A 14066-nucleotide genomic window follows, 5' to 3' on the forward strand; every position below is an offset into this window, starting at 1 on the left:
ATCTAGACAGTTCATAAGATTTTTACCTTTTCAGATTTCTTATAACTGTGTTTTCTGAAAAGATTAAGAATTTGCTTTTTTAAAAATAGATAACTTTTTGATTATATTTCATGCCTTTAGATTTTGGTGGGGGGTATTGTGGAAGAGACAATAATATAAATAAATAGTTGTTATTATTATGGATTGTTTTAAACACATTTTTTAAAAAAGTTTTTTAAAAGATTTTAATTTTTAGAGAGAGAGGAAGGGAGGAAGAGGGAAACATCAGTGTGTTCGTGCTTCTTGTGCATCCCCTTCTGGGGCCCTGGCCCGCAACCCAGTCATATGTCCTGACTAGGGATCAAACTGGTGACCCTTTTGTTCATGAGCCATCACTCAGTCCACTGAGCCACACCAGCCAGGACTAAATGTGTTCGTTGAATGTTTCCACTACCTTGGAGCATTTGTAAATAAAGGTCTATTTTTCATGGCTGCTTTATTTATATACATCATAATGGTTTTGGATAAGTGCCCCCACCTTATCTTTTTATTCCCCATAATATATTTTTTAACTTAACTTTGATCCAATTTTAGATTTTTAGAAAATTTGCAAGAATTATGCCAAGAATCTCTATGTACCCTTCTTCCAGGTTCTTTAGTTGCCAACATTTTACCACATTTGCTTTCTCTTTCTCTCTCTCCCCAGACATTCTTTCCTTTTTTGAACTATTTGGGAATAAGTTACTTATGTGATGCCCCTTTATCCATATGTGTATCCATGTGTATTTCCTTAGAAAATCACAGTATAACTATCAAAGTCAAGAAATTAACAGTGGTACAGTTGCCTAATTTACAGATCTATTTGGATTGTTCCTATTTTCCTAATAATACCCTTTAGAGCAAGAGAAATTTTTCAACGTTTTTTCATTCAGTTGTCATGTCTCATTAGCATTCCTTATGCTTTTATCAGTCTTTTGTGGACTTCCATGACACTGATATTTTTGAAGAGTGTAGGCAGGCTGTTTTATTTAATCCCCCTTTATTTTGGTTTCTGCTGTTTTCTCATGATCTCTATAATATTTTTAAATGAGCAACAGGTGATATGAAGACATTGAACCCAGTAGTACTGCTGTTTGGCTTGTGTTTTGCCGATCTGGATTATTTAGCAAGAGCAACAAAGTAAATGGAATTTTGTATTCTAGGTTTTTTTTTTTTTTTTTGCTTAATGCTGTAAAAATGCTGTAATTCATAACAATAAGCCTAATTGAGCAGATATTGTAGCTGTTTTTCAGGACAGATGTATACATGGAGTAATGAAATAATTCTTATAGAAAACAATTTAAAAATACATTGCAAACATTTAAACAAAAATGAGCATAGTTAATACATTATTTGTTCTGAGCATATATTTGTACTAAGACATGATGTTACAAAATCTGAGGATCTGATTTTGTAAGTTTTACCTCCATTATCATTTTAGGCATTCATTTGTTTCATTTTAGTGAGGTGTGGTATATTAGAGGCCTGAAGGGCTATACTGAAGATTAGTCCTTTTTTTTTTAAGATTATTTATTTATGTTTCTAGAGAGAAAAATGGAGAGAGAAAGTGAGGGAGAGAAACATCAACGTGTGGTTGCCTTTTATGTGCCCCCTATTGGGGGCCTGGCCCACAACCCAGGCATGTGCCCTGACTGGGAATTGAACCAGCGACCCTTTGGTTCACAGGGTGGCACTTAATCCACTGAGCCACACCAGCCAGGGCCTGGAGGCTAGTTCTTATTCCATACAAGCTTTGAAGTTTGTTTTCTTTCATGATATGTTGAGAATTCTGAAGAGTACAGTGGGTGTATTAAGTAGTAATTCATAAATACTCCTTTTCAGCCTTATCTTGGTGATTTATGTTGCCATTTGCTGACAAACTCATATTGCCTGTCTCTTGTTAATAGATTGGGGCTGTTTATCTATTTACTAGGGGTCCCTTTCCCGAAGAACTTCATGTCTGTGGCAAAAACTATACTCAAACGCCTCTTTAGGGTTTATGCCCACATTTATCATCAGCATTTCGACCCTGTGATTCAGCTTCAGGAGGAGGCGCATCTGAATACATCTTTCAAGCACTTTATCTTTTTCATCCAGGTAAGTTTGAATGGGAGGCCTTTTTTGTTCAGTAAAAGCAGTTATCTACAGAGTTCTGAGGTAAAAACTGTATTCACACTGTAGGGATAAAATTTGCTATATCTCTCTAGTTTTCTTTCTTTCCTATACTTGCCATGATGATAAGGACTGCCTTTTGTTTCTGAATTCCATTCATCTCCAAGGTGGTGGCATACACATCCAAATAAGATGGTTTCTGAGGATTCTTGCCTTGAATTTGTTTCAGTTAACGGGCTGATATGGAGGGGCAGAATGAGGAACCTGGCTAGTTTGGCAGACTTATAGATGAACTTGATCTCTTGAGCTTTTTAGTATTTCTCCTACTCCTCTTAACCCTTAATTCCTGGCTACCTTGGAATGTTTTTAGCATACTCTGTCCTGGCAATGGGCTTTGAATATCACACCTTCCCCCCTGCCCTCTTTTTTTCTTCTTTTTAAGCATTCTGAATAGTTTTTAAGTTAGGTACTGTCCATTATGCCTAAAGAGGGGAAAATGTCCCAAAGAGTGTTGCTCTTCCAGGAGGTCCATTAATTAGTCTTTGATCTGACTCCTTAGTTGACCTCCTTTTCCTTCTCTTTTTAGTTTTGAGAGAAGTGGTCTTAGAGTTGAGGTTAGGAAGAATGAAGATAGTCTCACCCTGCTATAACAGTTAGGGAACTAAGAGCCAGGAGTGAAGAATAGGTGGAAAAGATAAGCTGACCAGCTCTTTTTTTTTCCTGGTTTAGGTTGAAAGGGGTTTATGGTAGGCAGGAAAAGTTCAAAGCTTGATTCTGTATTGTTTTTCTATATATTTGGGCATATACTTATAAATGTCTTCTCCATGACCCATCTCCACTAAAGAAAAATGTGTCATTTTCCCTCTCTACACACTCCTCACACTGAGGCACAAATTTTGTGTCTCAGTTTCACCTATATAAACACATATTAGGAGATAGTAACATGCCTAAACTGTTGCTCTGAGCAATTACTTTACTATGGTATTCCATTTACAGATACCCACAGAAACAAAGAAAATGGTGCCCTAAAGCTTGTATCTGTGCCTTGGTTTAGGCAGATATGATTGCCGAAGTTCAGATTTTAGTGGTTTATGAGAGGATATGCTCCCACCAGAAGGGTTAGTTTTACTTTACAGTATGACCTTAAAGTGCATTGTATCTCCTGACTCTTAGCAAATAGTAGGGGGAAGATACATGGCATTTACCACATCTGGGCCTATTTACAGCTTAAAATACTGTGCCCTTCTTAAAGGTGGGTCCATTAGTTATGCAATATCAGCCCTTGATTGAATAAGCCCTTGGCCTCACAATTTAGAAAGTCCTGCCCTGACTCTTCTCCAGTTAGACTCCTCCCCACAGAGGGAAGAATCCACAGGGTCAACTACATACCTACCCAGATCCCTTCTGGTGTGTGCTTCCACTTCAGAATTCCCTGCCAACTGGTCCCAAACCTATTTCCAGGGTCTGCATGGATCATTTCCTTGGGTCTCTTTTAATGGGAGGTTGTGTCTCTCATATGTGTACCTCTAGACCTACTGCATAGTCAGATGGCAGCGGTTGGTGAGGGTGTATGGTGTTGCCTCTATAAGCCAGACAAGGTGTCCACGCTCATATGTGTGAAGCCCCATAAGAAAAGGATGGAGCTGGGGGTTGGGAAACCAGCAAGGTTGCTGAGGGTCAGGGGCTGGCTCTCCTCCTGTCACTACTTTACAGTGAAGAATTCTGAGGAGTCTTGGTAATTCTAAATTTGAGTCTTTTCTCCTGGTCACCATAAAGGTATATTTTGTCAAGGTAGGAGAATAGAACATGTTTTACTTAATAATATATTAGCTTAACTTAAAATTTAATAATTTAGTCATACTATATATTCATTTGTGTTCTTGGTCCAGACCCCACAAATCTTAGTGGTAGGTTTGCTATTAAATGCCCCCTAATGCTTCTCCCCAGCACTTGTTGAGTATTTGGCACCTGATGGATATTCATAAATCATTGAAATTGGGAGTTCAGAATGCCCTATGATGGCAGAAGATCAGAAATATAGACAGCTTCTATTTATTATAGTTTAGTAAGGGGAAATCTATTCACACTTGAACTTTGGAATGACACCATCTCATGATAGCTTGCAGATTTGTTTGTAACATAAACTAATTCTTTTACTGTGAAATTTGTCTGAGATGCTATATATTTTGGTTCCTACTTAGTTGACTGTGTCTAAATGGTGCCAAAGTTATTCCTTTTAACAGAGAGCAGAAATTCCATTTATTGAGTGTTTACTTTGTGCCAGGGATTACTTGAAGTGGTTAACTCACATTTAGTTCCCATAATAATTTTATGAGGTAGGAGGATTTATCCTAATATTATTACATGTATAAAACAATATCAGAAATGGTTATTTGCCTAAGACAAGGCAGGGACTAGAAACTTAAAATTGTTTTTTTTACTTTTATTTAGTGTAAAAGTTAATTTCCAACCAGTATTAATGGAAATCTGCTTTGGACTGAGATGTAAATAACATTTTTGCAATTTCTTCTGCCTTTCTTTATCATGCATAGGAATTCAACCTCGTTGACAGAAGAGAACTTGCACCACTCCAAGAACTGATTGAAAAACTCACCTCAAAGGACAGATAAAGGCTGCAGAACTGTTCCTCAAATGCATTTGTGTGGAGTGTATTTAGATTTCATTGTATTTTATGTTTATCTCAGTGGCTTTGTCTTAGTTTTGGGGGGCTTGTTTGGGTTCTTTTTTCTTTATTCTGAATAAATAAAATTATATTCTATTGATAGAGGAAGCCAAGAATCATTCTCTATACATTTGATTGGGGTAAATTTTTGTCTTAGTGGCATATGGTATTTTTTTTTAACTTGGTTTTGGTTACTTATAGAATTTCTGATAATATGTGTTGAAAGAAAATGCTTATTGATTGGACTGCTGATGGATGGGGTTCTGTGTTGTGTAAATGGTGGCCAATTTTTGAAGTCCCCGAAAGACTTATGTTTTTAAGTGCCTTGGCAGGCTCACTTCTGAGGTGCAAAGCACAGAGATAGAACCAAACAGGGCTTGCAACAATATTAGGATTACTACCCAGGGCACTTACTGATTTATGTTTTAAAATATCTATGCTAAAAGCCATAGTTTACCTAAATTGATGATCTCCAGCTTTTCCTACATTGAGGAAACACACTTAATAAAGTTGTGCATGTACAACATACAAAAATTAGTATTTCTTAATTATTTTTTATATTAATAGTATTTCTGTTCAACAAATGCTTCAAGTTCTACAAGCAGGCCTTTTCCATCTCTTGACATCTGTGATACTGAGACTTGAGGATGTCAAAATGCAATACCTTTGCATTTTGTCTTCTTTCTACATGTTAACTGCACTGTAGGTGTGAATATTCAGGTTATATACAAGTTTGCCATCTTCAGAGGTGATGCTGAACTGTGAGGTTTCTTAGCAATTGCCAGATGAGCCATAAATCTGCAGAATCCCCTTCTGCTATGAAGAAGCAGGGATAGGAGGTGGGTTTTGTTGCTGGGACAGGGGGCAGTTAGTTTGTATGGAGAGTTAGGAATGGAATTAAGTATGGGAAATCAAGTTTCAGAAGGTCCTGTCTTAAAACCCTTGCATAGAATGGCATGAAGTTTTAATCAGTTTCTTATAAGCAGAGTCTCAGAGACTTCTTTTTTAGGAATCAACTTCCATGAGAAGTTAAAAATAAATTACTAATTTTAGGTATAGATATTAAATATGGGATTCAAGGACTGTTTGGAGAAATTGACCACTTTTTAGCATTTCCATTCAGTGAATGGAGCTGGTGTTTGCCTGTCATTTTTAAATGATACAGTACATTCTAGGCCCAACTTGAAGCATTCTGACTTCTGATTTCCACTGTGAAAGGAAATACTTTTTTCGGTGATATCAAACAATGAAAGTGCTAATTCAGTAGTTTTTAACTCTATTTTCCATGACTTTCTAGTGAATTATTCCCAAGTTCTGAAGATTAGTTTTTAAAATAAATATTAACATTTTCAGTTCAGTTTTATTCTTGAGATATATACTTTTCAGATTTTGTTTTAATTTTGTCATTCCTGGTAAATCTGCGCCCTTCATTTAGAAATATATACTTTTTCCCTTGTAGAAGAGAAATCTTGCTCTGAAAATACCTAGAAAAAAATCTGAAATGAAATCAGTTTGGTTTTGCTGTTAACAAGTAGGGCAGTGATACAGTTTAATGCTGTTTAGTTGTGATCACTAGGAACTGCCTTGTTCTCCATTTTATTGATAGCAGTCATTCTCCAAGTACCAACAGTAGAAGTTAACAGGAGGGACAGGCAGGGACAAATACATTGGACATTCATTGGTGGTGCTTGAGTGATGGTGAGTGAGAACGAGCTGATTTCCTTAAAAAAATCTTCTAGTATCCAGATATGTAAGATCAACCATTATGGGTTGATTCAAAAATAAAATTTGGCATCAAGTGATTGGGGTCTTATCTATTTAGGGAAATGAAGCATATGATTACTCAAGTAGTCTTTCGTAGTGCATTTGACTTCGGATCAACCTAGTAACAAAAGGGTTGCAATAGCCAAGAGTAGGGAGAATAGTGAAAAATTGCTCTTGCTCTTTTAAGCCTTATATAGTACACTGTAAAAATGCATAAATGTTCATATAAATTAATATTTAGTAGTAGGACCTACTTTCCCACTGTGTGTATATAGGAGTTTGTTGTCACTGTGCCAGAATCTCAGGTGCCTGCTTCTGAGTATTCCTTTAAACAGAGTTATTGGGAAGTAATGAGTTATGTATGTGTATATGTGGTAACAAAGTAGGGATGTTCTCCCAGGGAGAGACCTGGCATTGTACTTGGTGTTACATGGCTACAAGTAGGGAAACATTCACCAGAACATGTGAGAAATAACTGATTTAATTAAAAAATTGCTTTGGTTCAGTCAGCATTAGTGAGATATAAAATAAGGATCAAATCTTGGCTTTGCAGCAGAGCTTGCTTATAACTGTTTATTGGATTATTTCCAGATTTCTTTATTAAGTTTATAAATGACCAAGATAAGGATTTCCCTCCTGTTCATTATACAGAGATGTAAAACAGAAGTTGGTTTTCTCATCTGCTAATAAAAGCATAAAATATAAAGTAGTAAGTTAACATAGTATTATTTTCACAATGCTTTGGTTAAATGTTGATATGAAGGAGGTTTCAGGAATTATTTTAGTGATGGAGTAATGGTGTTAGAAGTTAATAACAGAAAGTGAACATCTTTAAGTTAGCAGTAGATGGTGCTACGAGCTTTCATTTGCTGACTTGATTACTCTGCTTCTCATAAAATCCATGACATTAAACTGCACTAAAACAGAAAGCATGTGTGTAAACTCACTGTTTGGAGGTCAGTTTATCTTAAATTGAAAGATTTTAGATTGCTATCGCTTTTTATCTTCGTCATTTAGAAATTCTGAATGGTCAGCATAAAATGTATTTGGTTGGAGATGACATGTTTAGTGTGTAATGTATCTCACACTGAATTACAGCTTGTTTTGTCAGGAAGGTTAAAGCATTAAAATCGCTTGTATTCAGGAAGTACAGATGATGTGGATATTTACTTTTTACATGTAATCTACCAGACTCCATATTATGTATTAGCATTTTCCTTGCTTATGGGAAAATAGCAAAATGACAGATTTCTTTTATACCTTTGTCTACACCCTCTCTGAGAGAGGTTTTGATAACCACTGAAATGGTAAAATAAGTGAGATGCAATTACTAAGTTGTAGGACTTTTAAATAAATATGTTCTACTTTAAACATCCAAATGAGAGTTGATCTTCAGGGTGGTTCCTTTGGGAGCACTACTTACTCCATTTATGCTGCGTTGGTATAGAGTTTTGGGAATACTTTCAAAGATGCCTTGAGAACCATTTTATGACTATGCAAGAGGATCTACTTTACCATTTTAGTTGCACCAAAAACTGTTTTTGGCAAATAATGTGACTTGTCTCATTCACCAAACTGTCTCTGCTTTGCTGTTCTCTTAGCACTAAACCGTTCAACTTCAGAAGAATGTGCCATAGGTTCTGAATTTGCAGAAGAGAATGTTTTGAGCATAGGTAGCATCATTTAATGAATGTCACTACTTTGAAGTAGACAATATCATTTGGATGTATAGGATTTATTTTTTTTAATTTAGTTGAATTATTTTTCAGTTAAATATAATCATAAAAAATCTAAGTCTTTATCTTATTTTCTGTTTTTTGTTCCTTTCCCTGATAATTCTTGAATCCCATCTTGACTACTGTAAAATTGTTTTTGACTGAAGGAATAGTAAGAAAAAAAGTGGATCCCATATTTAAAATACAAGTAGTCTAAGGAAACAACAGCCTTTACCTCATTCCTTTTTCAAAAAAAACATTTTCACTCAGATGAACAATTTGAATATAAAGACTAGAGAGCATTTTATAAAGAAATTGGATTAAATTTTATATATTAATTAGTTTTAAGCCTACGTATCATTGATAAAATATTTAAAATTGTATAACCATTTCATATATCACTTAAAACTTTAAAATTGTGAATGTCTCTTTAAAAGATGTGGGACCAGAAGTCTATTTGTAATTTGAAAATGTGTCTGCATACCAGGAGGAAAACTTTAGTTATTTTGAAATTTATCTGGAACATTAAAGAATATACCAATTCTTAGAAACCCTATTCTAGACCTGTATTTAAAGGACCATTTCTAAAATAATTTAAATATTAAAGTTTTGTCATAATGTTGATTCACCATAGGAATTACTGTTTAGCTGTCAGTTTAGTGGTGTCTGAGATACATATTTAGAGGGAAAACTATCTCAAGATTTAATGAAAATGTTTAATTTTGAGATGTAATAACAATTCTGACTGCAGACAATTTGAATTTTTAGGGTTTTCCTAAAGAGCTAATCAAATGGAAGAATTCATTTTGAAGCTATAAAAGTGTGTTCCACATATGCAATTTGTAGTTGAACTGGTACATAAATTTTGACTAAAGAGAGAAAATACAGATTAATACTGAGTATTCTCAGTTTTGCTAGTGTGATGCGAATTTCTTTTTCTACATATTAATACTCTACAATGGATAACTTTGGATTTCAGTTCTCAAAGATCCATAGTGAAGTCTCCGGCCTTTCCCAGCTTTATCTTTACCTGTCATCTTCTTTTTGGAGGCAAATTACTTCCTTACTGCTGTTGACTTTCTATACCTCCCACCACCCCAAAACACAGCCACTTGGACAACAAAGCAGGCTGATAGTGCAGGTCCTCATTGTCAGTGCTTCTGAAGTGCTTGCTGTCAATACTTAGGTTTTAGCTGAACTGTTGAAAGATGCTACTTCTGTAGGCATTTTTGTTGTTGTTGACAGCTTTCTTTAAATATGTCACCGAAGTTGAGATCATTAGTGATATAAAATAATAATTTTTGTTAATATTTAATTTCTCTCATATATTATTGTGTTTCTTACTGGTTTGCACATTTTTTTTTCTTTTTTGTTTCTGAAATACTTAACTGTGCAGGTTGTAAAATAGATTAGTACATTTTCATTTTAAGAACACTTTTTTCTCCTTAAATTATTCTGCTGAGATAACTATTTTTAGGGGAAATAGTTTTTTAAAGCCACTAAATTGTATTTGTTATTTTTATACATGCATAACTAGGGTGCTGAGTGCGCTAGTCTTGTGGGGAGACACTTAACTTTTCTTCTAGTTGAACATTTCTAATACATTATTACTTAAAATTATCTAGAAACTATCATGAAATCTAGCTTTGAGAGTGGATACAGTATAGATGAGAACACTTAAAAGTCTGAGCAGAAATCGATTATGAGGACAAAAGCAGAATACTGCCAGTGCCATAGAACACAGCATCGACATTGTACACGCATTGGAAAGAATGTCCAAAGACAGGGGTCCTGCTCCATCGGAGATAGACAGTTTCTCAATTAGAGTAGCTGAAAGGGGAAAAATGGCCTAAAATATGAAATGTAACATGAATGCTGTGTTGTAAACTGTGCCAAAATTACTCAAATTATAGTTATTATTGATCAAAGTTTAACTGCTTTATCTTTTTTGTTTTCAAAGAGGATACTGAATGAAAATCTGTAACATGTTTTGAGAGATGTAAATAATGTATACAGACTTGTATGTGATGAGATGGGAAGAAATATTTAAATTTAGGTTTTTTTTAAAGGGAGAAAGGATGTTTATTACAAAAATTAATAAATAGTTATGTTTGGCCATGAATTCTGACTTTGTATTACTTTTTTTTTTTTTTTTGCTATAGATATTCCCACACTGAAGACATTCCTAGAGAAATATGGAGGGTATTTGGAATATGTTGACAATTTAAAATTTGTTAGGCATTATTTTTTAATGTTTACAACAACCCTGGAAGTTATTATATTAGTCTTACATATTAGAAAACTAAAGCTCAGAAATTGTAGAAGTCACCGATCAGGACTGGGGTTTAAAAACCTCCACATGGCCCTGGCCAGGTAGCTCAGTTGGTTAGAGAGCCGTTTTGATACCCCAAGGTTGTGTTTGACCTAAGGGCACACACAAAAATCCACCAGTGAATGCATAAATAAGTGGGACCACAACCCATGGATGCCTCTCCCTTCTCTCTAAAATCAAAATAAAAATCCAAATACGCTTTGACCTTGAAACCAATCCTTTTGGTATTTAAATATATAGCAGTACCCTCTTATGCTCAGTTACCCACAGTTAACTGTGGTCAGAAAATATTAAAGGGAAATTTTCAGAAATAAACAATTGATAAGTTTTAAGTTGTACACCATTCTGAGTAGCATGATGAAATCTTGTGCCATCCCACTTGGTCCTGCCCAGTCCTGCCCTGTCCTGCCCACAACATGAATCATCCCTTTGTCCAGTGTACCCACGCCTGTTAGTCAACTATGGAGGTATCGCAGTGCTTGTGTTCAAAGTAATCCTTATTTTACTTACTAATAGCCCCAACGTGCAAGAGTAGTGATGCTGGCAGTTCAGGAATGCCAAAGAAGCTGTAAAGCATATATATGTATAGGAAAAAACAATATATATATAGGGTTAGGTATAATGCAAGTTTTTAGGGATTGGGGGTTTTGGAACATATCTCTTGTGGATGAGGTGAGACTACTGTACTGTAACTATGAGAACAGCTGGCAAAATATTTATTTTTTATCTTTACATCAAGCTCAGATTTTATGAAATTCTGTCTTCATTATAGATCATTAAAGAATGAGCAGCAGCATTAGAGAATCATTTTACCCTGATATATAAGTTCCAAAAGGAAATGTACTTTTAGAGTATCCCCAGAGTATTATTAATTTAGAGGTTTTTATGTTTAGAGGCATTTGTGTTTGGACAGTCATGTTGACAATATTTTGGTGGTAGTAGCCACAGTAGTCCAATGTCACTAATTAGTATTTCAGCAAAAGACTAGAAGAAATGCTAGTCCACACCAATGTTGACTATGTTTTAAAAAAAACACCATGTTATTCTGCACATACAGTATGTACAAAAAATCTGTGTGTGAAGAAACTCATAAAATTAATCATTTTGATAAGTAGGTTCATTTGTCTCACTTGTAAATTTAAATATATAATGTCTTGAATGATACATTTTGGTAACAAAAGTAATTATTTCTTTAAGGCTTAACCATGTTTAATATATGTTTAAACTCATTTTAAACAGCATAATAAATACAGTGTTACTTTATTTTTTTTACGTAAGTTTACCTTTACAAGCATGCTGCAAAATATAGCTTCCTTTCCGAAGGAGCTCTACAGAGTTGATGGCTGGCTACTATGCCTTGCTAGTATGTTATTTTGCTATTTGCTGGAAGCACCCTGACTCTCCACTCTTTATGATGGTTTCTACATCTTTCTGTTTTCTAGGCAATAATGAAGGTTGCAAGGAGAAATTTATAACCAGGGTTATTAAGCTGATAAACAATTTTACAGAAGTTAAGTTGGTATATACAAATGAATAGGCTGTGTAACCGCTACTTAACAATGTTCACAGTCCTTTTTTTTCCCTTTGTTCTCAGTTTTTGAGTTGGTTTAGAGGTTTCTTAATAAACTTGTATGTGATCAGTCAGAACCCTGTCTCATTCAACCAGCATTCCCACAGGAGAAAAGGAATCCCCAAACTGAAGGACTTTCTGGCAAAGACGTGTTAAGATAGTAGCAGCTCACAACTGGCTGCATGCTCCAATCCCTTGTCTTTAGTCTGCAACACAAAAATCTGAAAAGCCTGGAAAACAAAGTATTTTCTTGATTCAGTGCAGGCTTAACCTGATCTGAGGTTAACAGTCTTCATCTCAGTGTGAAAACTCAAGTTTCATTGCCAAATATTAGTGTATTTAACACTTTAGAGGAGGGTTGGGGGGGGTGACATAATATGTACAGTTTATGACTGTATTTATTTTCCAAAGTCCAAAAAGTTTTGAATTCTAAAACAGATCTGGCTATACTACTTTCAGATAAGGGATTGTGGACAAAAATCAGGAAGGTGCTTTTAAAAGTGCTCCTCTCTTGTCTCTTCCTTATGTTATGTAGGAAAACAGACAACTCTGCTGAACTTGGTGTTGAGAGCTAGGTTCTGTTTCCCCCATTGACTTGGTATTTTTAAGGTACACTCTTAAGCTTAGAGGAGCTCAAGTTTCCTCTTATAGCCAGAAATGGCAGAGCTGAGATTTGAAAGCAGCCTTTAATTTTTCAATGCTTAAACTGTTACTTGCGACATTTCTTTTGTGTGTGTATGTGTGTTTTGTGTGTGTGGAAACCACACTTGGGGATTTCTACTCCTCAATCCCCAAAATCTGTGTAGATCTATATGGGGCTTCTTCAGTTCCACTTTCCTTCTGTGTGAAGGTCTTAGAGAGTCACTCCACTTTATTCCTTTCTCAGTAACTACCAGTACCCTTATTTCATAGATTTCCCCCAAGCTTAGGTGTGGAATAAAACACCTAGTAGCTTCTCCAGCCTCCTTGCCATTCTTGATGACAAGCATTCAGGCCTTTTTCATTTCAAGGATCATACTGCTAATCACTAATGGAATAAACAAAAGTAATATACATAAAACAATAGCATAACAAAATAATATAGGGAAATTCCAAAGCATGATTTTTACTGTTTTTATTCCAGAGTTCCCCATGGAGTTACATTTTGATTTCTGCTCTTTGTTTTTGAGAATGAGTCACCATTTACCCATCTTCTTCTGACCTCCACTTTTAGATGCATTTTAGATGTGATGATAGTTGCAAAGTAAATAACAGAGCCTTTGGTTTCTGTAGATAATTTGAACTCAGTAACTACTAGATTGGATAGTGTCTGCTTTATGAGTTTTTTGTTGTTTTTATCATGTTAAAAATGAGTTCCTCTGGGCATTTTTACACTGTATTTGTGCCCAGCTGAGTGTTCTAGCAGAGTACATAGCGTGAGTAGGCATTCAAAAATTCAACATACATATGTATTTGTTAGGTATGTGCCAGGTATAGGGTATGCAAAGTTAAATAGTTATAGTCTCACTGAACAGAAATATACCCAGTGTGTTAATTTCCACATAGCATGGTAGGAGTAGAAATGCTTCCTTATTCCCTTTTAGGTTCTTTGGCTAGTCTAGTAATTAAATTGACATAAAAGAGAATAATAGGAGAAAAACAAATTTTACTTCCGTTTGTATGGAAGCCCCATAAAAATAGGAGACTTGAGGTGAGCAAAGCAAGAAGCTTTTTCATCTTTTAAACAAATAATAAATTTCCAAAGAGTAGACAAAGCAAGGATTTGGGCTTGGGATAGTAAACTGGTGAAGAAGTAACCAGGTTTGTTAACACAAAAGGGCCCTACATTCTCTATCTCTGGTGATAAAGTGCGGATAGGGTACATTTCACATG

The 14066-nt window shown here is 35.2% G+C and overlaps 1 protein-coding gene across 2 annotated transcripts in view; it reads left to right on the top strand.

The window, feature by feature from the left end:
• MOB1B (MOB kinase activator 1B) overlaps nt 1-9407 on the top strand; it is a 40467-nt gene extending 31060 nt beyond the window's left edge. For both annotated transcript variants that reach the window (XM_028505804.2, XM_036021789.1), the window contains exons 5-6: nt 1952-2115; nt 4683-9407. In XM_028505804.2, the coding sequence (XP_028361605.1) occupies nt 1952-2115; nt 4683-4760 (242 nt within the window). In that variant the 3' untranslated portion in view covers nt 4761-9407. The remainder of the gene's footprint in view (nt 1-1951; nt 2116-4682) is intronic.
• The last annotated feature ends 4659 nt before the right edge of the window (nt 9408-14066 follow it).

The sequence above is a fragment of the Phyllostomus discolor genome, chromosome 1 (assembly GCF_004126475.2).
Source record: "Phyllostomus discolor isolate MPI-MPIP mPhyDis1 chromosome 1, mPhyDis1.pri.v3, whole genome shotgun sequence".
NCBI lineage: Eukaryota > Metazoa > Chordata > Mammalia > Chiroptera > Phyllostomidae > Phyllostomus > Phyllostomus discolor.